This window comes from Procambarus clarkii, chromosome 38 (genome assembly GCF_040958095.1).
Source record: "Procambarus clarkii isolate CNS0578487 chromosome 38, FALCON_Pclarkii_2.0, whole genome shotgun sequence".
Taxonomy (NCBI): domain Eukaryota; kingdom Metazoa; phylum Arthropoda; class Malacostraca; order Decapoda; family Cambaridae; genus Procambarus; species Procambarus clarkii.
Genome location: NC_091187.1, coordinates 36,464,049 through 36,489,004, shown reverse-complemented (window position 1 = coordinate 36,489,004; position 24,956 = coordinate 36,464,049). Strand labels below are relative to the sequence as shown.

The window sequence follows — 24,956 nt, the reverse complement described above, 5'->3', positions numbered from 1 at the left end:
AAAAAAAACGCAGCCTACCTATGAAGGGACAAAAAGAAATGGGAAGGACCGCCAAAAAAAAACATACCGCCGCCGAGACGAAGCACGCAGGTGGGACACCATCAACAAAGCCACCTGAACACCAACAGATGGTGAGAGACTCGAGACAGAAGTATCAGACTGGAAGACTCGAGGCGGAAACCGAACCAGCCCTGTCACAGATCGGACCGAGCATGGGAAGAGGCGGAGCTGTGGGAAAACCCCGGATGTGAACACTAAGCAAGCAGTGCCAGAAATCAAGGCAAGCAAGGAACCAGATGGAACGTCTGCCATACAGAAAATTCCCCAATACTAGCAAGCTCCTCAGAAGATCGGAGACGCCGTGGTCCCGTCGCGAAACTCGTGAGAAGTGTCATCTTGAGATGAGGAACGTGTCAACTGGTGGGATAAGCCAGGAAACCAGGAACTCAAACTCGGCGAGCCAGAAAAGAACCAACCCGGGCGAGCAGACATGCCCCTTCCAGGGGGGAACCCTCCAGGACCCCTGTAGGACCAACAAGTTCGACAACGGATAACAACATGAAGCCGCTAGCAGAAAAATGCCAAACCGCAGACGCTGCAAACAGCAAGAACAAAATTGCGACGAAAACCTAATAGTCAGGGCCCAGGTCGAGGTCAACAAGAAAGTAAGCATCACGAGTCGAAATGCAAGACGCGATGCAAAATACAGGGACACCGAATCCTGCAGGAGCAATGCAACCAGCCCCGGCAAGGCAGAACGACGCACGCAAAGCCATGTATGAGGAGAACTAACCAGGACATGAACAGCACGAAAACAAAAACATGCCGTCCAGAAAGAAACACAAAGAAAAGACCGGAGCCAGGGGCGTAAACCTAGCACCTCTTGACGCAACGAAAAGACACAGTAGGGGCAGAAGAGGACAAACGGAATCTACATCCACCTGCATACAGGGCAACCCAGAAGCTGGTAATGACATACAAGGAGAAGATGAAAGAACACAGGATCATATCTGAGCATGCGAACTGTGCAAAATCAGGGAACTGAACACAGACATAGTCCAACCTAGCACAAACATTAGTATAGTCAATATGCACATACTAAAAAACATAATGTGTAGTATAGAGATAGGAAATGACCTTAAAGACAGTCCAAGCACCAACAGCTAGGGACAAGAGAGTAGAAGCAATATGAGGAACAAAGAAGACTGAGGCAGCAAATGGGAATGTCATGAACTGGGCCTACTACTACACACACACACAGAGAATCCAATGAATATGGAAGGGCTCACCCAGGAACTGCACGGCGGTCAATGAACGAGTGTCCAGAGAGCATGGAGGGAGTCTGTGACGGGAAAGTGTTGGAGTGTTGATGTTCAGCAGTCCTCCTGCCGACCAGGCAGGTGTCAATGCCTGGTCACACTTACAAAAAAAAGATAGACTGCTTGCCTGTTGTCTGTGGTAAGTTAGAGGGAGGAACACGTAAAACACAAAGTATGAACAATGAAACTTTAATATATTTACTTTAAACATAAATGAAAATAAAGACAAATCTCGGGGTATGAAAAATACAATTAAATAACAAAGATAAATGCAAAGGCAATGTGAGACACAATAGTATAAAGGTGAAATAGTAAAATGGTGCTGAGAATATCGGCTATGGCTGAGACCTCCCTTCGTATACAAGCCAGTAAGCTTAGTATGCCAGAGAGAGATGTCAACTCTAAGAGCACAAAGAATATTCTGAAGTTGATAGCTGGTCAGGGCTCCGACGTCGATTCAGGTAGATGGCGCGGAGGTGCAGTGTGCAGGTGCGCGGTCGGCGAGTCACCAATCAGGAGCAGGCAGGCTGGTATGGGTAGTTTGCTGGTTTGACGACAAGCCGGCGTGGAGGGTGTGTGGAGTAGGGGGGATCTTGGGTACGTTTTGCCTCCTGGTCAAAACGTTTTGTGCTACCGGTGACGTATCTTGAATGTAGCATCTTATACTTGTTAACTGGATGTAACTTGAGGTATGGAAGAGCAGGCTCAATCTCTCTAGAAAGAGATTATTGTCACAAGTTAAAGAAGGAGCGCCCAGAAGCAAGAAAAGACCCAGGCACTGAAAGACTAAAGAAAGAACTCGAAAGACGGAGCTGTGCCCCACCATGTAATGAATAACAATACAGATTGACAAAGATAGGACACGGTAAGAAGCACGCAATGGCCCATACAAAATGCCACAAACAATACCCAACACTCATCCAAACCGCGAACCAGCGCCTGGCCAAAAGTGTTGCCAGATCGTATAAGCTCACCTGTAGAGCTTATGCACTATCGTGTTACGACACAGCATAGCCGTATAATGTTCCAGGAGCATCGCTAGTGAAATACAGCCAGAGTTGTATGTGAAGGAGGAAAAGATGAGGAGTAGAAGTGAATGAGGCGTCATACACCCGTATGTAGAGAAAAGAACTAGGTGTCCTCCCCATATACATAATCTATAACACCCCCAGTATCTAATGGGCTCTGACTGGAGAGATAAGAGGAGCGAGAGCGGTGAAGTACCCGAGAGAAAAGGACGCGGAACACCAACACTTGTGTACACTGTCCATAAACAAAACAAACACCCACGGCACATGCGCAGGACACATGAGGTCTGAACCGCACTACCCACCTGGTGGGGGAGGGTGCCAACTAGGTGTATTTAATGATTATTTTCAATGCCGAGACAGAGCACGGAGAGAAGATGTTAAGTATAAATACAGTGGTACCTCGCATAACGATCGCCCCAAAAGACGAACATTTTGGGTAACGAACGGCCCAATCGGCGTCAAATCGTCCCGTATGACGAACGCTGGTTTGAGTAACGTCAACACCACATGATGGGGTCGCGCTTCTTCTTGCACATTCTTAGACGCCTCCGACGATGCACATAAATTATGTTGTTCTTGTTTAAAGATGCTAATGATGCTGGGATATAAAAGGGTGACTGCTGAGATGTTGCAAAGCATTGACGTTTTTGTAGGAAAAAAGAAATGAAATGTCTGATATACAACAAATGTCAAAAAGGTTCGTTCGGTGTTCGGCAGGTAGGCTGCTCCATTATAACAATCTTTCTTTGTTTCAAATATGTTCCATTTGTTTTGTATTTGTCATTTACGTCTCAATAATGGAGAAGCCTACCTTACATGTATACTCAACAAACCATTATGACATTTTCCTTTCTTCAAATGTGTTCAATATTTATTTTTCATTTGTCTTATAGCAAAAGGTTCGTTCGGTGGTCGGCAGGTAGGCTGCTCCATGTTTCTTACATACAAAAAACGTAAATAATAAAAAAAATAAGAATTTTGAAAACCAGTACAAATGTCAAAAAGGTTCGTTCGGTGGTCTACAGGTCGGCTGCTCCATGTTTCTTAAATAAAAAAAAATAAAAGAACTGTTGAAACAATTTGAAAAATGGACAAATGCTATAAAGGTTCGTTCAGTGTTTGTCGGGTAGGCTGCTCCATTATTGAGACGTAAGTGACAAATACAAAACAAATGGAACACATTTGAAACAAAGATTGTCATAATGGAGCAGCCTACCCAACAAACACTGAACGAACCTTTTGCTATAACGAATATGAAAGACAAGGGCTGCTGGCTGGGTTAGTAGTGCGTGAGCAACCATTTGTGGCACACGTTCCTCTGGCTCTCAAACACCTGTCCGACACGGTGTTAAAAGACTGCGCTTAGTCGGTGCAATTCAGACCCTATTGCTTGAAGAACATAAGGGTCATAACATTGGTGAAGCTAGGCGCAATAAGGGCTTATCACAACGGTCGGATGCCAGTGATACAGCACCTATGAGCATGATACAGCGAGCGTATCCAGGTGTAGCTCTGAGCCCCACCCTTGCCATCTCCAATTTATATAGATACTTTGATGAATTGTTGTCTGCGTTCAGTGATGATGCATCTGATACAAGTAGCATAGATGAACAGTGTTAGCGGCTTCCATGGTGGTGTTGTTCATTGATATTTTCAAGAATACCTGAATCTCTTCCTGACTGATGGACACTCTTTGAGGCTAGCTGAATCTCTTCCTGTGTGGGACCTTACAAAGCAATCTTTTCAAGACTACCTTACAAATTGAGCTTTTCCTATAATCGTTTCAATACTACCTTATGCTTTACAAGCTTGGCTACATACCACCTACAAGTACTAAAGCCAAGGGTGCACGAGAGTGCGTTATTTGCAAGCACACAGAACGATGAAACAGGAAACGAAAATCTATCTGTAGCTGGTGCAAGGAGAGCAAAGTCGCGCTGTGTACCATGGACTACTTCGTTGACTATTACGCACCTCCAAAGTACTGAGTGTGTAATACAGTGTGTTACTGTGTAAATAGTATATGAAACTGTACATATTGTAATATTAGTGAATTTTTACCACGTAATATTGTGACAATAAACATTTATTGTGACATAAACATTATGCCCGAAACGCTTTGCGTAATAGTGGCTTTAGGCATTGTATGTACTAGCTCTACCTATAAGTCAACCATTCTTTGTAAAAATTTATTGTATGTATGTACCTTACCTAAATAAACATTTTTTTATTTTTTTTATTTTATTTATTGTGGACACATTACTGACACATGTATCACAGTTTCATGGAAAATTATGAACATTCTACTGTATACATATTGTAAAGGTCACAAATATGCATCATATACGATAAAAGAAACAAATAATACCACATTGGAAATACATAGAAAAAATATTTGAAAATATATTTGTGGCAACACGCGGTGCTAGAATGGCCTGCGCGACCGTGTCTGGGAGCTTCACACACGGGCGACCAGGCCCTGATGACATCACAGCACACCTTGTCCACGTCCTCACAGCCAAAGTAAGTGGAATTTGGTAATTATTTTTACTTAGACATATTCAGGGAAGGTAATTTATCATTTTACAAAGAAAAATGATATTTTGGGTAACATTTGATGTCATGCACACTGGGGGAATTTCACAATAAACAGAGTGCATCACACTGGTTACATGGGGGGACACTCGTTTTGTATGACATCCGTTTCACATGACGAACATGGAACGGATTAAATTCGTTACTCGAGGTACCACTGTAATCAGATATAGTATCAAAAACCAAGAAGAAGCACTGAAGAGGACCAACGTGTCCTAACTGGAGATAAGTCTCACCGGAAGCTGCCAGACATTCCAGTAATATGGGAAGTATCAAAGACCTTACCGAACCTTCGAGATCCTAGAGAAGCAAACAAAATCATGAAGGCTCATATGGGCCCAGTGGTATCCGAGACCAATGGTCATGCAGGATCCCGATACGAGGAGAACAAGACTGTGACATGATGGAGAATACATGTCCAAGATAAGAAGGGTGAGAAAATGGCAAAAAGTACCCACCGGCAGGACGGAACCGACGAACCCGATGGGACATGGAACCGAACCCGGGGAGGGGTCGGCGCCCAAAAAACTCGTACGCAGAGGGGGAAAAGGAAAACCCTACTCCCCGTAACGGCCAGCCCTGTTCAGAGGGTTGGAAAACCCCAGCAGGGTCCAATGGGGCCCAAAGCTCCCAAGGCAACTCCTCCCCAACCCTAGGAACCTCCACATCAGGCCCCGGGAGCGAGTCATTCCCCAAAGCTCCATCTTCACAAGAAAAAGCCGGAACAGCCGGAAAAGCAGGAAGGGAGGGGGCCCATTGGTCAGACCTCGGTGCTACAGCTGGAGGAACTGACTCGAATACCTCCATCAACTCCCTGGAAGGGGCAACCCCTGACACTGCCCGAGTCTCAGAAACTTCTAAACCCTGCCCCGACTATGAAGCCCTCAGACGCTTCGGAGCAGGAAGCAAGAGAAAAGGGGGGGGGGGGGGGCGACAGAATGAACCACAGCAGGGACTGAACCAGAGGGTGCGGACTGAATCAAGGTCGAAGCAACCAACAACCCCAAGTCCGGGTCACTACGGGGCAGCCTTAGGGGCAACCGGGGAAGCAACTAACGAAACATGTAACACCTGATCCGCCTGCACCTGAAGAAAATCATCAGAGTGGGTGAATCGAGTCACAAACAAGCAACAGTGCTCACAGGACTCAGGGTCGAAGGTGTCACTAACCCAACAGGCAGCATGATAGAGGCAAAAACAATGAGCGTTGCCCTGAGACAAGGGGGACAGAGCAACCCTCAAACGCGCACAAAGTGAGAGGAGACCCAGGGTCGCATCCATCAGACCCGTGCACCTCCTCGGGGATTCCCGGGGCCCTTAGACTCGTATTGCTAAGGGTAAGCCCAGGCGGGGTACTGCTAACCGGCACCTAACAGGTCTACCAAACAAACTGCAAAAGCTGAACAACCGGGACGTATTCACGAATGGGGGCGTAGCAGGGGGTACCACCAGACACAAGAGGTCAACACCCTAACTAACAGGGGCAAGGGACACAAAGGCAGACCCCCCTACCAGGCTAAAACAATAAAAGAACAACCCCACAAAAGGATAACATACCCAAGAGGAACAGAGCCGGCTGCTGTAATAGGTGAAAATTAGCTGCGCAGCACCCCGCGCCCCACCGGTGCAAAAAACTACCACTTACCCCAAGGTAAACAAGGTAGGAAAACCCTCAACACTCGGGGTGGTCAATTACCAAGCAGCAAAAGACCATAGAAGTAGACCCTAATGTGACTTGTAACCCCAAACCCCAAGGGCAGTACTTACAGGGCACTCAAGGAAGGTAACCCTAAGCACATGCAGCCCGAGTACCTGTGAATATTACTCCCAGCTCACAATCCACAGTAAGAGCAGTACTGAACACCAAGCACAGCACAGCAAGAGAATCCAGAGCTGGAGCCACCCGACCGTGCCACTATCACATCATCCTAAGAACTAGTGGTTGGATTACCGGTGTGGTGGGTCTGGAGCACCCCCTTCCCCCTCTTGGGAAGAGTGCAGCTGTGCAGACAAGCATCGCGGCTCGTGTGACGTCATCCTTGATTGCTCGTTTTCATTTGGGGAGTTCTGTCCACTCGTTTGGCTATTTTTGTTGTTTTAACCAGAATAGGGGTTTGTTTTGAGACACTTACCTTTCTTGGTGCCTGTCCTGGTCGATGGTTATCCATATCAGCCTGGATAGCTCCGGGGAGCCGAAGGGGCTCCCCTCCCCCCCCCCCCCAGAAAAGAGATTAGGAAGGCAAAAAGAAACAATGAAATTTGCATAGCAGGGCAAGCAAAGACAAATCCTAAAGGGTTTTTTCAATTATATCAAACAAAGATTAGGGAAAGGATAGGTCCATTAAAAACTGAGACAGGTCAGATAACTGACAATGACAAAGAGATGTGTAGTAATTGTAATAAATATTTTATCTCTGTATTTACTAAAGAAGAACTGAGCATTATGCCTTCAGTCAAACAAGTCTATGTGGGTGGGGAAGAGGACAGGTTGACTAGTTTAGTAGTTACCAGGGAGGATGTTATTAAACAAATAGTGAAACTTAAGCCAAACAAATCCCCAGGGCTAGACGAAGTGTTTGCCAGGGTGCTTATGGAATGCAAAAAGGAGCTTTGCAAGCCATTGTCTATCATATTTAATAAATCATTAGTCAGGCAGAGTACCAGAGTCGTGGAGGGTTGCTAATGTGGTACCAATTTTCAAGAAAGGAGATAAATCACTTGCGTCAAACTATCAGCCAATTAGCCTAATGTCTATTGTGGAAAAGTTACTCGAATCGATAATTGCAAATACTATTCGTCTTCATCTAGAAAAACATAAATTAATAAATGATTCATATCGTGGTTTTACAAATGGCCGTATATGTTTAACAAATTTGCTATCTTTTATTCCGGCATAGTGGGGGCAGTTGATAGTGTTTGTAATGTTGTGTACCTTGACTTTAGCAAAGCTTTTGATACAGTGCCACATGAAAGACTGATTAAAAAGATAGAGGCTCATGGTATTAGGGGTGCTATATTAAGTTGGATTAGGGCATGGCTGTACCAAAGGAAACAGAGAGTTAGTATAAATGGAGTTAAGTCAGAGTGGGAAAATGTTGTAAGTGGAGTGCCTCTAAGCTCTGTCCTGGGACCTCTGGTTGATACCTGGTTGATGGGGTTCTGGGAGTTCTTCTACTCCCCAAGCCCAGCCCGAGGCCAGGCTCGACTTGTGAGAGTTTGGTCCACCAGGCTGTTGCTTGGAGCGGCCCGCAGGCCCACATACCCACCACAGCCCGGTTGGTCCGGCACTCCTTGGAGGAATAAATCTAGTTTCCTCTTGAAAATGTCCACGGTTGTTCCGGCAATATTTCTTATGCTCGCTGGGAGGACGTTGAACAACCGCGGACCTCTGATGTTTATACAGTGTTCTCTGATTGTGCCTATGGCACCTCTGCTCTTCATTGGTTCTATTCTACACTTTCTTCCATGTCGTTCACTCCAGTACGTTGTTATTTTACTGTGTAGATTTGGTACTTGGCCCTCCAGTATCTTCCAGGTGTATATTATTTGATATCTCTCTCGTCTTCTTTCTAGTGAGTACATTTGGAGGGCTTTGAGACGATCCCAATAATTTAGGTGCTTTATTGCATCTATGCGTGCCGTATATGTTCTCTGTATTCCCTCTATTTCAGCAATCTCTCCTGCTCTGAAGGGGGAAGTGAGTACTGAGCAGTACTCAAGACGGGACAACACAAGTGACTTGAAGAGTACAACCATTGTGATGAGATCTCTGGATTTGATCCCTGATCCCTGGGATCCCTCTGTTATTCATAATGTATATAAATCATTTAGATTTAGGTTTGAGCAGCAATATTTGCAAATTTACCGATGACATAAAAATCAGAAGGGGAAATAAACATGGAAAAAGACTCACTATCACTTCAAGTTGATCTAAATAGGGTTTTAAAATGGTCAAATGATGGCAGATGCAGTTTAATGCTGACATATGTAAGGTTTTGAGGCTAGGTAATGATGATAGAGTTACAAGATATGAGCTAGATGGTGTTGAGATTTCAAAAGGGATCTGGGAGTTATGATTAGTAAGAATTTAAAACCAAAAAATCAATGCATAAATTTTACGGTATTGACACCGTTACTGAAGTATGGAGTGGCGATTCCAGCTCCATCTATGGGTCTGCACTCCAACTCCCTGGTATTGGGTGCTACGCCATCTGTTGGTGGTGGCGTGGTATCAGTGAACAGTTTTCTGCCTCATGTAGAAGAGGAGGTCGATGATGATGACCTCTGGTGGGAGGCATATCGAGACCAATGCCATCTAGGTTGTTTCTTCAATTTACAATGTCAATTTCCCGGTGAAAGGGTGTTATCCTAGGGCCACCTAGTATACTGTCTGTCTAGCTAATGACGTTTTATGTTCACAGAAGTGACATATGGATGTGATGGCGTACAGGAGGGCAATTCACCTTGGGCAGAACTAAGTGGCCGCCGTCGGTAAGAGCAGCATGTTAGCTGCTGATGTATGCAGTGTTGTATGGAGTGATGTACCCGGGATTGGCCAGAAAGAGTTACAAAACGACAGTGGTGCGTCTGTTGATAAGTGCTGCTAGTGAGCGACTAGAGGCTTCTGCCAGGGTGCTAGCTACCCCTGTATGTGACTATTTGAGATCCCTGTCAGTGTGTTGCTGAAAGCCTCTGCCAGTGTGTATCTGGAGAGTGGAGGTGGGGTATTGGCACATCGTGAAGATACGTTGTGTGTGGACTGGCCCCAATGTAAAGATGAACTCGCCAGTGGTTTGCCATTAGGTGTGGACGAAGTGTACCTGGTGTCACAGTAATCTCTCTAGGAAGAGACCGGCCGAAACAAGCAGTTAAAGTGAGCTGGTTCCTAGTTATCGACACCACCTGGACGGCCGTCGTTCCATATAAATAGAAGCCAGCCGCCACCACGATTCAATAATACCCAAATTTATACCGATCATTAATACTATTAATTAATTATATTAATTAATACCGATCCACAATACCCAAATTTGTAACAAATTAGATGGCAAATTCCTTGGCATTCTCATTGACCACAAGCTGAATTTCCGGGGACACATTCTAAATATATCAAAAAAAGTTTCAAAAACTGTGGGCATTCTTTCTAAGATCAGATATTATGTACCACGCCCTGCCCTGGTGACTCTCTATTACTCCCTTATCTATCCATATCTCAACTATGGTATTTGTGCTTGGGGCTCTACTACCCAAAATCACTTACGTCCTCTAATTACTCAACACAAAGCTGCTATTAGGACAATATCCAACTCTGGCCCCAGGCATCACTCGGTACCCCTACTCAAATCTCTGAATATGTTAGACATTAAGTCACTGCACATTCTCTCATGTGTATTATACATATATAAAACGCTAAACTATAATGCCAATCCTGATCTCAAAAGCTTCATAGAAGGATGTAACAGAACCCATGAGCACCACACCAGAAATAAATACAGTTTTGATATTCCTAGAGAACGACTTAATCAAACTAGAAATGCTCTACAAATCAAGGGGCCCAGAATGTGGAATGACCTTCCCAACCATGTTAAAGACTGTACCTCTCTCAACCAGTTTAAGTTAAAAACGAAGCTATACCTAATAAATTCCCTGTAACCTACCGTACCCTTCTATTGTCAACCAATGTCTGTTTTTTTTTAAGAGCGCTGTTTGTCGACATAATTGTATTTGTGCTGCTTTCATCTATGTTTTCATTTCTTGTTTTCATTCTACTCATTATGCTCAATTAGTATTAAGCTTGTCATTTAAGTTTATCATGCCCGAAACGCTTTGCGTAATAGTGGCTTTAGGCATTGTATGTACTAGCTCTACCTATATGTCAACCAATCTTTGTAAAAATTTATTGTATGTATGTACCTTACCTACATAAACATTTTATTTATTTATTTTTTTATTTATTTATTCAGATTACTCCTGAGTGATCTACTGAAAAGATCTGTTGGCATATCTCGGTGTGGTAACAGGTTTATGCAGTCTAGCTCATAGTATTTTAGCACCATATTTTATTTGCACATTAACGTAACATAAATTTGATTGTTCATATTGTTTGTTTCACACGTTGTATTAGAGCCAAGCCTGGATATTATTTTTTGTTTTGTAATTTGTTTAACGTCATTTTTATTAAGTAAAGTATTTTTAAATGTTTTTTTTTCTGTCTTATCCTACAGTTACCTCAGTGAAGACAAATACTGTAGCAGTCTTAACTTTTTTTTTACTTTTTTTTTGCTTTTTTGGTTCATGTGACTGGCATTCCATCTGCCCTAGAGAGACTGCACTAACATCCATTTTTCTCGTCATACTGGAAAATGGTTTCGCCAGGATTCGATGAACACTGCTGATGTATTGTGTCCTGAGTGAAAGACACCAACTTGAGGTTGGATATAGATGAAGAGGTTATAACAGCAAGAACCCGGTTACTGGCCCAAAGTGGCCGTAACAGTAAATGTTCGTAATAATGCAAATTGGACACTGGGATTCATTAATCGAAGCGTTAGTAACAAGACACCTGGTGTTGTTCTTCAGCTATATCTTGCTCTGGTTAGGCTCCATTTAGATTATGCAGTTCAGTTTTGGTCACCGTACTTTAGAATGGATATAAATTCACTTCGACGTGTCCAATGTAAGATGACAAAGTTAATCCTCCAAATTAGAAACCTGTCGTATGAAGAAAGATTAATAAAGCATAAATTGCATTCACTGGAAAGGCGAAGAGTTAGGCATGACATGATAGAGGCTTACAAGTGGATAACTGGACATAATAATGGAGATATTAATAGGGTATTAAAAGTATCAACATAAGACAGAACACAAAACAGTGGGGTATAAATTAGATAAGTTTGGATTTAGGAAAGATCTGGGTGAATACTGGTTCGGTAATAGGGTTGTTGATTTGTGGAGAAAATTACCGCATAATGTGGTGGAGGTGGGGGTCACCTTGATTGTTTCAAATGTGGGTTGGACATGTATATGATTGGGATTGGGTTGTTTTAAATAGGAGATACCTTGTATGGGCCAATAGGCCTTCTGTAGTTACTTTTATTCGTATGTTCTTAAGTTGTAAAATAAATGCACTGTGGGTTAAATCTTTACACGTGGGTTTTACTGAACAACAACTGAATATTTTACACTTATTAACTATGGGAACACACGATTACGTTACAAAATTGTTGAGATTGAGTGATACTCTTCACCAAACATAAACATGAGGGATGAATTGACTATTGGTCCCACACAAATCTTTCTTTAATGCTTACTAGGCGGGGTTTTGCTGCCCCAGCAACACGCTGCGGCTAGCGGCAGCGTATCACGCAGCCAGAGGACAATGACGACAGTGTTCCCTCTACATCAGGTGTTCGTGGTAGGCCTACGATACGCAGAACAGCCTCATCTCCTTCCATACCTACACACAGCTCGAGCACAAGACGACGGAGCCGTGTTTTTGGTGCTCGTGGAGGTGTTGGCGCCAAAACCAAACCCACAGGTTTGCTTGTGTGGGAGGATTGTGACACATTACTCCCACAAATACCAACTTTTGAAGGTACCGATATTGGAATGACATTATTATTCCGTATACAGGTGACGATATGACTGAAATAGACTATTTCCTGCCATATTTCGATAATGAATTCATGACCCATCTTGTGACTGAGACAAACAGATACGCTCACAGCCTCAAAAACGCCGGCATTTTACCTACCTCTCACCTGACACAATGGAAGGACTCCACAACTGATGAAATGTACGTGTTTCTCGCAGTGAACATGATGATGAAATACGACGAAACACGTCATCCAGGATTATTGGAGCAAAGACTGCCTTGTTCCATCCCCAGTGTTCAACAGATACATGTCACGTGATAGGTTCCTGTTGATTCTCAGGTGCCTGCTCTTTGAAAATAATGCAAATGAGGAAAGACACGACAGACTTTAGAAGGTGCGGAAAGTTTTCAGTGACATGAGAGGCAAGTTCTGTGACTATTTTGTACCAGGACAGAATGTAATGATTGATGAATCGGTTGTACTCTTCAAGGGGCGACTTGCGTTCAAGCAGTACATCCCATCAAAGCGGTACTGATTTGGACTAAAGTTTTTCATGCTATGCGACTGTGAAACTGGTATCGTCATGTACATGATTCTGTATTCAGGTGCAGACGTCGACATACCAGTTCAAGATCCACACGGGTTCTCCGGCAGTGTTGTAAAAACCCTCATGGAACCGTTGCTGAACAAATGGCATATCCTGTTCACCGACAACTACTATACCAGCCCCCTGTTGACCAGATACCTCCTTGCCCACAACACTGGCGTATGTGGCACTGTGAAGGCCCACAGGAGGGAAATGCCAGTGTTTGGCATTGGTATTTCAGTGGGTGATTGCCGGTTGCGTAAGTGTGACAATACGTTATCAGTGCGGTGGAGGGACAGATGTAAGGTGAATATGCTGACAACAATTCACACTGGTGCCATGTTGGACAGTGGCAAAGTCCACTTTCAAATGCGCTTCCCCATGAATAAACCAGACTGTGTCATAGACTATAACGTGAACATGCGCCTCGTCGATAAATGTGACATGATGCTTGGTGCAGTGGAGTGCGTGTGCAAGTCTGTGAAGTGGACGAAAATGTTCTCCCACCTAATAGATGTTGCAGTTCTCAACTGCTTCAATATGTACCTGGTAAAATCTGGCAGGGAACCGCCAATACGTACATTCAGTGCTGGTGTTGTGTCACAGCTGCTAGTAAAGTATGGCAAGGAGGGCTCCGTTGCACTGTGTGGGGTGCAAGCAACAATGCCACACACAGCTCCAGACAAACTGTGGGATAACGAGAACTTCGGAGTACACATGCTCGAGTATATGCCAGGCACAGTATCACGGGAGAAGGGTAAACGTGCGTGTATAGTATGCAGGAACACTACACACAGAGAACAAAAGCGAAGATGTATCAGCACCTGGTGCGTGGAGTGAAAGGTGCCACTGTGCCCCGTTGGCTGTTTCGCAGCATATCACACATTCACAGAGTACTGAGTGTGTTTGTGGTGTATGTATATAGTGTGTGATACTGTATAGTGTGTATACAGAGTGTAAATATAAATATATTATCATGATACATTGCAAATATGTGCAGGATAAGTGAACACTTTTGTGATGCACGTAACAGTGTTTACGAACAGTACAGATGTTCTACTGCCATAATATAGTGTACTTGCTCATTATACATAGGATTGGCATGTAAAAACAAATAAATTATATTTGGAACTATGCACAAAAAATTAAAAATATATATATTCGCGGCAGCGCGCACATCCTACCCAGGGAGTGTACGCAATGGGCAAACGGGGAATGATGACGTCAAGCACCAACTTACGGACCCCATAGCAGCCAAAGTACAATTTAGAATTTCTGTTACTATACCAATATTCAGGGAAGTGTTTTTGACACTTTGAAAACAACAAATAATTTTTTCCAGAGAATTTATTTCGTGCGCACTGGTTGTCATATTTGGAAGCCGAGCAGTTGAGGGGTTAAACTTTAAGTACATCAGTGTCTCCAGCCCATACATGTCTGTTTCTATTGCTTAACCTTATCCAGCTTGTCTTATTACCATATGATATTACTGTACTACAATCTTAAGAGATTACTGAATTTTTAATTTGATTAATTATCTGTATCCTTTTTTATTATTTATTTTGAATCCGAATCTATATATTTATTCATAATCTTAATTTAATTGTCTAATTCTCATTTTGTTTTCCTCTCTTTTTTTTTGGCCTGTTTATATTACATAGACTTGCCCAGCTTGTAATATTACCATATGATTTATGGTAATATTACCATATTACCAATATTATTCTAATTCTTAACTTAGCTAATTATTTGTATTCTAGTAGATTAATTATTTGAATCTCAATTTGTTTACTTATGAAATCTTAATTTGATTAATTATCTAACTTCCCAGTTCTATTGTTTATTATTTTTAATTTTATATCTGCTAAATTTTATTACTTAATTATCTCCTGAATAATATTTGCAATCACTTCTCTACTCTTGCATTTTTTTTTCAAATACAGTGCATTCTCACGCTAACGAACTCCATTCTAATGAATTTCCAGTCTGAACGAATTGCATTCGGCGCTAAATGTTCAGTGGAACATACAAATGTTCATTTGTGTTGTTCCACTGATGGTGATGGCCTACTCCGGCATGGCAGGGCAGGTGAGAGCTGTGTACTGTAGTACACAGCTCTCACCTGCACAGCTAATAGTGTAGTATGATATATTTATATAATAAAATATATGAACTATCGCTGTACTCAAAAGTATCATGTACATAGTGATTCAATTATTATGTTCATTAACCACTGCACTGCTCTGCATTCAAATATGACACCCCTGTGGTGCGCCAAAAATAAATTCTTTCCCAAAATTTTTTGTTTCTTCTTATATTGTTAAAATGAAGCCTCTGATTACGGGAAACATAAAAAAAAATATTGTATGTGACATACTTTAGCTGTGATGGAGCTGGGAAGTTGAGCAAATTACGGGTGCTGAGCGATGGAGTGCTCGGGGTGACTTGACCCCGCCACCCCATAGGACAGCAGTTACCGCGATAATAAAGTTTCATAATTACTGTATTTTGATGTTTCTCATTCGTTTTTTCTCTGCTTTTTGCTGTAATATATTTTCAAAAGTGTGTAATTTGTGGAATTTGTATAGTTCAATGTGTGGAACATTTCTTTGCTCAAAATTATGGGGCTCATGTATGTGACATATATATTATATATTCTACGATAAATCAGTGTTTTTGCTGTTATTACTATATATACATACATTGTATATACCTATCTACATATGTGTTCACTATAACGAACCACTAAGTTGGTATTGTGAGCTCAAAAAACAAAAGAGGGCTGCCACACCCAGCCAGCCCTCACTCCTTCAACACCATACTCGCCAACATTTCTCCTCCCACAATACTTATTGTGGGAGGAGGAAGTCGCACAGTAAACGATGCTAGGAAACAACGCTACCTCCCTCACCAAAATGGCTTCTCTCAACATACTACTTTTGCTGTTATTACACTACCTTGGTTACCTTGAGGTTACCTTGAGGTGCTTCCGGGGCTTAGTGTCCCCGCGGCCCGGTCGTCGACCAGGCCTCCTGGTTGCTGAACTGATCAACCAGGCTGTTAGACGCGGCTGCTCGCAGCCTGACGTATGAGTCACAGCCTGGTTGATCAGGTATCCTTTGGAGGTGCTTATCCAGTTCTCTCTTGAACGCTGTGAGGGGTCGGCCAGTTATGCCCCTTATGTGTAGTGGAAGCATGTTGAACAGTCTCGGGCCTCTGATGTTGACAGAGTTCTCTCTAAGAGTACCTGTTGCACCTTTGCTTTTCAATGGGGGTATTCTGCACATCCTGCCACGCCTTCTTATCTCATGAGATGTTATTTCTGTGTGCAGGTTTGGGACCAGCCCCTCAATTATTTTCCACGTGTAAATTATTATGTATCTCTCCCGCCTGCGCTCAAGGGACCTTGAAGGACCTCATAGCCTGGTGGATAGCGCGCAGGACTCGTAATTCTGTGGCGCGGGTTCGATTCCCGCACGAGGCAGAAACAAATGGGCAAAGTTTCTTTCACCCTGAATGCCCTTGTTACCTAGCAGTAAATAGGTACCTGGGAGTTAGTCAGCTGTCACGGGCTGCTTCCTGGGGGTGGAGGCCTGGTCGAGGACCGGGCCGCGGGGACACTAAAGCCCCGAAATCATCTCAAGATAACCTCAAGAAGGGAGTACAGATTTAGGCTCTTTAGTCGGTCCCAGTAATTAAGATGTTTTACTGAGTGGATTCTAGCAGTCAAGGATCTCTGCACGCTCTCCAGGTCAGCAATTTCTCCAGCTTTGAAAGGGGCTGTCATTGTGCAGCAGTACTCCACTCTAGAGAGCACAAGCGTTTTGAAAAGTATCATCATCGGTATAGCATCTCTAGTGTGAAAAGTTCTTGTTATCCAACCTGTCATTTTTCTTGCAGTTGTGACGGCTACTTTATTGTGTTCTTTAAAGGTAAGGTCTTCCGACATGAGTACACCCAGATCCTTTACATTGCCTTTTCGTTCTATGTTATGATTTGCCTGAGTTTTGTACGTGGTTTCTGTTTTTATATTTTCATTTTTTCCGTAGCGCATGAGCTGGAACTTATCCTCGTTAAACACCATATTATTTTCTATAGCCCATAGAAAGACCTGATCTACATCTGATTGGAAGTTTGCCGTGTCCTCTATGTTGCCAACTCTCATGAAAATCCTAGTGTCATCTGCAAAGGATGATACAACACTCTATACATACACTCTACACATACACTCTATACATACACACTCTCATACACTCTATACATACACGTTATATAAAAGTACTCCATCTGTGTTCACCATAGCAAACCACTAAATTGGTATGGTGAGTTCAAAAAACAACCCAGCCCTGCCACACCCCAACCATTTCTCGCACTTTCTTACAGTCAATATTGACTTATTTAATACGCGCATATGTGACGTACTAAACATACTAGTTTACCTTGAAAAAGCTTCATAGAAAATACTGACCTTACCTAACCTTCTTAGTATGTTAAGATAGGCATCTTATTGCTTCGTAATTACAATTATTTCTTAACCTATACCTATAATAGGTTAAGTAATAATTATTACAATTATTACTTAACCTATACCTATAATAGGTTATATAAACATGTTATATAAAAGTATCTACACGTTTTGTTCACCGTAACAACAACTAAGCTGATATGATGTCCAAACAACATAATGGCAACAAAAAACTGCTTGACAAGTCACACAGCAGAAGATGCTACCTTCCTCACCAAAATGGTTCCTCCCATTATACTCTTTTGCTGTTATACACTATATACACACGTTATATTTAAGTATGTACATTTGTGTTCACCATAACGAACTACTAAGCTGGTATGATGAGTCCAGACAATACCATGTTGCCACACAACCAGCAGGCAACGCCTCCTCTCCCTCCTTCCTCACCAAGATTACTCCTTCCACCATACTACTCACATCGCTAATTCTCACCACAATCCTGCTATTATCAGAATCCTGGTCACTATATCCTGTAAAGGAATAATTTTCCACATGGTTTTTATTTTCTAAGGAACTTAGAAGTCGTTTATAGATTCTTACATGGATGAAATAATGGCAGTGTGCTGTGGCTAGTGCTGTGAACATCTTGAACAGCATTGATTCACTGATATCTGAACATTGCACAGTCTCTATCACAGTCAGGCTCTTCTGTAATACTATCATGGCTAAATAATACCAGTTATATATATATTTTAACATTTTTAGGTGATGCTGTGGTAACAAGCTGAACAAAAGTGCATTTAGCTCATAGTGTGAGCGCCAGCCTTAGTTGCTCACTCAGTACTGAGGCTCTCATACCCAGAATGTTGCCCATGATTTTTTTTTATATGGCGTCTGTTTACGAAAGCCCCGAGGAAGCTGATGTCAATCCCATGTAGCAGCGAGAGCTTTGAATGCTACGCTATACCTACGAGCGCCCTGAGACGCCTTGCGCACCACCAATCTAGAGCCTCAAGGTGCATTGTGCAGTGCAGTGCTTAAACAATAAAAAAATATTTATGCTGTTATTACACTATATGCACATATTATACAAAAGTATCTACATTTGTGCTCACCATAACGAATACTATCATCACAAATAATGGCAGTTACATATATATTTTGACATTTTTAGGCGATGCTGTGATCACAAGTTTAACCCGTACACCAGGTGTACACCTGGTGCCGCTGAGACGAAACAGCGACATCATGGCGAGGAATCGTTGCACACCGTGGACCAGGAGCTGAAGCCGGTCTACACAAAGTACGGGTGTTACGTGAACGTGAGGTAAAATCACGTGAACATGAGGGTCTTGATTCCTCATGTGGTGCCATGCGGCGGCGTTTGGCTGGGCGAGACGCTGCTGACGCGACAAAATTTTGCTTGGTACAGTAACACCACTGGCACTAGCGACAAGCGTGGTAATACTATGCTCTGAATCCCTTCATTAAAACCAGAAAGAGAGTCACCTTCCTCTGACTCGTGGCCCAAAATATCCTCATACTCTAAATAAGCACAAGAACTGTGTGGTCGTGGGTGAATTGGAGTAGACACTGGGCGAGCCGGCACTGGTAAGCATGTAGGCCTCGCCATGGGAGGAGACTGTATCTCATATTCACTGTCTGTGCTACTATCATCGGTCATTTGTGTGTAGTCCTTATCAATGTCAGAATCATCAAAATCACTTTCCTCATCATCAGAAAAAAAAATCACTAGTTATTTGCTCTTGGGTAAGTGATCGCGTGGTGCGTGCCTCGGAGGCATTTGGCCATGCGCTCGCCATGGTGACTGCTGGGTAACTGAGGCCTCCCATACATTAGTGGCGAGAGCTGGATTTTTGTACAAAATGGCGGCTGTTTACTATAGCCCCTGGACAGGGTATGGCCCCCCCCTACCCCACTGGCCATTCAAATGTTATGTGATACTCCATCACGTCATATGATGTGTTGCGCACTTTTGCGTAACTTACTCAACACGTAATATGACATGTTGTGCAGTTTAACAGTTAATATATTTACCATCACTAGTTAATGACAACATCATAATTAAGGGACCCAGTGCATGTGGAGGCTTTTCCAAATATGAAAAATAGTGAAAAATTTCTAAAAATCTTCTTTTATTTGGCATCAGTGTCATGAAAATTTCATCCCAATATGTTAAAAAATGGATTTTTTACAATTTATTTTTTTATAAATGCGTGCGCATCTGGCGGCAACCTGTTCTGATAACAACAATAACACATCCTATTATCTGGAAATCAGGAATAAAGAGATGCAAGCACCTGTCTGCCACACAAAGAAAATGAGTAGTAGTAAAGAGGGTCGACAAAGTGGATATGCCACTGGTGTCACCTAAAGGGCCAGATTTCACACATAATAATGAGTTAGTATGTTATTATGCTGTATTCTACTATGTATCATATAAATACATTACCCAATGGAAATATTTCTTATGCCCCTTCATACAAAAAGACAACTACCTTTTTTTCACTTTTTTTCTCTTTTGTTTCTATGTGGATTTTGTTGTGACTTCTACATCTTGGAGAATACATACCCGGCACTAAGCATGTGAAGTTTGAACAAAATTGGTCAACATGTTAATCATCCACACATGGCTAAAGTTGTGACTTTGATTTTTTTGGCAGATTTATTTGCAGATTTCAAACACTATTCTCTTTGTCCATTTAGCTTGCATTCATGAATGAGGACCAGATGAGAGCCTTATCACTAATAAATGGGTAATAAAGTTATTGCAATATATATATATATATATATATATATATATATATATATATATATATATATATATATATATATATATATATATATATATATATATATGTGTGTGTGTGTGTTTCGTTATATCATAAGAATGAAGGTAACTGCAGAAGATCTATTGGCCCATATGAGGCCGTTCCTATTTATATCCACCCAATCTCATTTATTTATATGTCTAACCTACTGTTAGACAGTTAACCCTCAAACTGCGCATATCATATATAAATGATATCAGTGACAAAACCGAAACCGCGCACATCATTTATATATGATTTCTTGTCTAGAGCTATAATTTAAATGCCCCGCCTGGGATAGGGGCAGCTATAGTGCAGCCACGACTGATAGTTGCCAGATGCCACTTAGAAAAAAAATCCAGGCCAACATTCTTGGGTGTTACAGCTTCAGTATTGAGCAAGCCACCAAGGCTGGCGCACGCAGCACGAGCTCACAGCACCGCTGTTCAGCTTGTGACCACAGCATCGCCTACAAATGCCATAATATATATGATACTGCTATTATTTAGCAGTGATAGTATTACTGAAGCCCCTTGACTGTGATAAAACTGACCAGGATTCTGATAATAGCAGGATTGTGGTGATATTTAGCGCTGTGCTCCATGGAGGGAGGAGTAAGGCTGTGGGAGAGAGGGTTGTGGCGTCGTTTTCTGACTGTGTGTGGCCACCATTTATTGACTGCACTCACCATACCAGCTTACTGGTTCGATATGGTGAACACAAATGTAGATACTTATATATAAAGTGTGTATAGTGTGAGATAACAGCAAGAGGAGTAGGTTGGGAGCCGCCATTTTGGTGAGGGAGGAGTGTTGTCTGCACGACTTGGCATATTGTTTACTGATGGCCACTATGGTCTTTGGGCACCATACCAGCTTATTTGTTCAGGTATGGTGAATAAAACAGGTAGATACTTGTATATAATGTGTGTATATAGCATAATAACACCACAAACAATATTGTTGGAGGAGAAATATTAGTGCGTCTGGCCTTGAGGGCGGCCGCCGATCAGCTGACTGTGTGAGTAGCTACGTCTTTGTGCCTTTACTCACCATACAAGCTTAGTTGTACAGTTATGGTGAACAAAACATGTAAATACGTATATATAACGTCTGTGTATAGTGAATAAATGCAAAAACAGTATTGTGGGAGGAGAATGAGGGTGAGTGAGGTGGTGTTGAGGGAGGGAGTGGCAGCGAGTGGCTCGCTGGTGTTTGGCGGTCACTCCTCGTTGCTTTTCGACTCACAAGACCAACTTAGTGGTTGGTTATGGTGAACAAAACATGCAGATACTTATATATAACCTGTGTATATAGTGTAACAACAGCAAAACTATTTGTTTATTGTTTTATGAACATAATAATTGAATCACTAATATGCACACCATAATTTTGAGTACAACGATGGTTCACACATTTCATTATATAAATATACCACAATTCACTGTATGGAATAATATTCCTGTAAAAAAAACTAAGAAAAAATCAATCAGAGACATTGAAATTATTAGGTAATAATATATTTGTGGCAACTGTCGTCTGACAGCTCGGGCGGAGAAGCCCTCGTCTGGCGAAGGCTCTGCCAACGCCCCTTTTTTGCCACACTTCCCTACCCTATTGCAGCTAAAATATGCCACCTACGATTTTTTTTTGTTATTTTTTCCGTGATCAGGGAACAAAAATGAACACTTCTATACGACAAAAGAATTTTTTGGATTTTTTTGTTGTTGCACCTGTGGGTGTGAATTCCATTTGGGCCCCTAGCAGTTTGAGGGTTAAGGGGCCCAGTGTCTGTTTTTCAATTATCACTATATTTTTATTGAGGGGGGGGGGGGGGGGGGAGGGGAGCGAAATTTTTCATGACTTCATTTCAACACATATTGACCTACAACTTTTACATATTCGAGTACAAATGCCAAGCAATCTTAATTATAACCTAAAAGATATGTCATAAATTAGAAGTACTATATTCATTGTCGAGAACTTTAAATGCCTTTTTCTCTGTGAAAAACATTTTCATCTTTGAGACTTAATAAAAAATTCAGTTTCTGACTGATTCTCATCATTTTTACATATTATGAGCAAAGTTCTTAGTGATAAGGTTCCTAGTGAATCCTAGAAATATTTTGCGTATAAATTTGGCACATATTTGGATGGCCCCATTCAAAAAATGTTTTACAGTAAACTATACTCCAAAACAATAATTTTCTCACTAGCAATTGAACGTTGTAAGCCATTCTGAGATCATAATGAATAAAATAACAATTGGTGACATTGTAAAATATTTATAGCAATATGATATTGTGATTTTTTTGTTTACTTTTTTCGTTCATGTTGTGATGTTGATTTATAAGGAACAATTGGAGCATTTGCCATGAGGATTATGCACAAAACAAATTGAGTGTGTAAAAGGAAGTTTTGGTGCCCATGCACCAGGCCCCTTAATACGCTCACCATCACTGGTTGATGACAACACCATGATTAATACACTCACCATCACTGGTTATTGACATCAACATAATAAACACACACACTGGTAGTACAGTAAGAATAAAATTGTCCTTACCATCATTAATGGGCAGAAGTTGTGTTTGCTATCGTCCTGGGTAGCCGAGCAGAGACTGGAAGCAGTATTACCTATTAAGGCAAAATAAAACAAATTTAAGGTTTCTATGACTAAAATTTTCCTACCAAAACATAGTACATATTTACAAAAATTTAATATTTTTTTTTAGGTATTGTGCTTTGAGCAGGAGTAAGGAGGGTGGGCAGGAATAAGGAGGGTGGGCAGGAATAAAAAGGGTGGGCAGGAGTAAGGAGGGTGGGCAGGAGTAAGGAGGGTGGGCAGGAGTAAGGAGGGTGGGCAGGAGTAAGGAGGGTGGGCAGGAGTAAGGAAGGTGGGCAGGAGTAAGGAGGGTGGGCAGGAGTAAGGAAGGTGGGCAGGAGTAAGGAGGGTGGGCAGGAGTAAGGAGGGTGGGCAGGAGTAAGGAGGGTGGGCAGGAGTAAGGAGGGTGGGCAGGAGTAAGGAGGGTGGGCAGGAGTAAGGAGGGTGGGCAGGAGTAAGGAGGGTGGGCGGGAGTAAGGAGGGTGGGCAGGAGTAAGGAGGGTGGGCAGGAGTAAGGAGGGTGGGCAGGAGTAAGGAGGGTGGGCGGGAGTAAGGAGGGTGGGCAGGAGTAAGGAGGGTGGGCAGGAGTAAGGAGGGTGGGCAGGAGTAAGGAGGGTGGGCAGGAGTAAGGAGGATGGGCAGGAGTAAGGAGGGTGGGCAGGAGTAAGGAGGGTGGGCAGGAATAAGGAGGGTAAGGAAGGCAAGGAGGGCAAGGAGGGACCCTGTCTAGCAGAGAGGGATGGAAGGAGGGAGGCAAGCAGGGAGGCTGGTAGGGGGGAGGGGTGGGTAGGCAAGCAGGGAGGCTGGTAGGGGGGAGGGGTGGGTAGGCAAGCAGGGAGGCTGGTAGGGGGGAAGGGTGGGTAGGCAAGCAGGGGGGCTGGTAGGGGGGAGGGGTGGGTAGGCAAGCAGGGAGGCTGGTAGGGGGGAGGGGTGGGTAGGCAAGCAGGGAGGCTGGTAGGGGGGAGGGGTGGGTAGGCAAGCAGGGGGGCTGGTAGGGGGGAGGGGTGGGTAGGCAAGCAGGGAGGCTGGTAGGGGGGAGGGGTGGGTAGGCAAGCAGGGAGGCTGGTAGGGGGGAGGGGTGGGTAGGCAAGCAGGGAGGCTGGTAGGGGGGAGGGGTGGGTAGGCAAGCAGGGAGGCTGGTAGGGGGGAGGGGTGGGTAGGCAAGCAGGGAGGCTGGTAGGGGGGAGGGGTGGGTAGGCAAGCAGGGAGGCTGGTAGGGGGGAGGGGTGGGTAGGCAAGCAGGGAGGCTGGAGTGGGTGTAATAGGAGCGGGTGTGATGGGTGTCCACCCACCTGCAAACCTGCTCCTCCACCCATCTGCCAACCATCAAACCCTTCTTCCTGCCATCCGTTCATCCAGCCCACTTTCCTGCCAGCCATCCAGCCCACCCGCTCACCCACCTGTCTGCCCGCCCACTTGCTCTGCCCACTTTCCTGCCAGGCAGCTACCCACCCACTCACCCACCTGTCTGCCCGCCCACTTGCCTTGCCCACCTTCCTGCCAGCCATCCAGCCCACCCGCTCACCCACCCATCTGCCCGCCCACTTGCCCTGCCCACCTTCCTGCCAGGCAGCTACCCACCCAGCTCACCACCCACCCAGCACCACACACTAATTATAGTGTGTGTGGAAAATCAAATCACGTTGGCTGTGATACATAAAGATTGTGAATGTTAATTTTTTTCTTCCTCGGTAAAACTCGGCTAATCCGGATGTTGGGCTTAACTGGATAGGGGTCCTTCCCATATAGTCTGGATAATCGAGTTCATACAGTATATATAATATATTATCCAGGATATATGACCTCTATCAAGCATATTCAGGTCATTTTTACATATTATTTAGCACTAATAACTAACCTTGTTTACAACTATTCTAATACTTCATTTCAAGTCCAAAACAAGGCATACATACACTTATATTATTAA

At 43.2% G+C, this 24,956-nt stretch overlaps 1 protein-coding gene across 1 annotated transcript in view; it reads right to left on the bottom strand.

The window, feature by feature from the left end:
- LOC123756378 (uncharacterized) overlaps nt 1-24,537 on the bottom strand; it is a 32,917-nt gene extending 8,380 nt beyond the window's left edge. The window contains exons 1-2 of the mRNA XM_069337615.1: nt 24,330-24,537; nt 22,991-23,061 (exon numbers count right to left, since the gene is read on the bottom strand). Coding sequence (XP_069193716.1) covers nt 22,991-23,061; nt 24,330-24,537 — 279 coding nt within the window. The remainder of the gene's footprint in view (nt 1-22,990; nt 23,062-24,329) is intronic.
- Nucleotides 24,538-24,956: the final 419 nt, after the last annotated feature.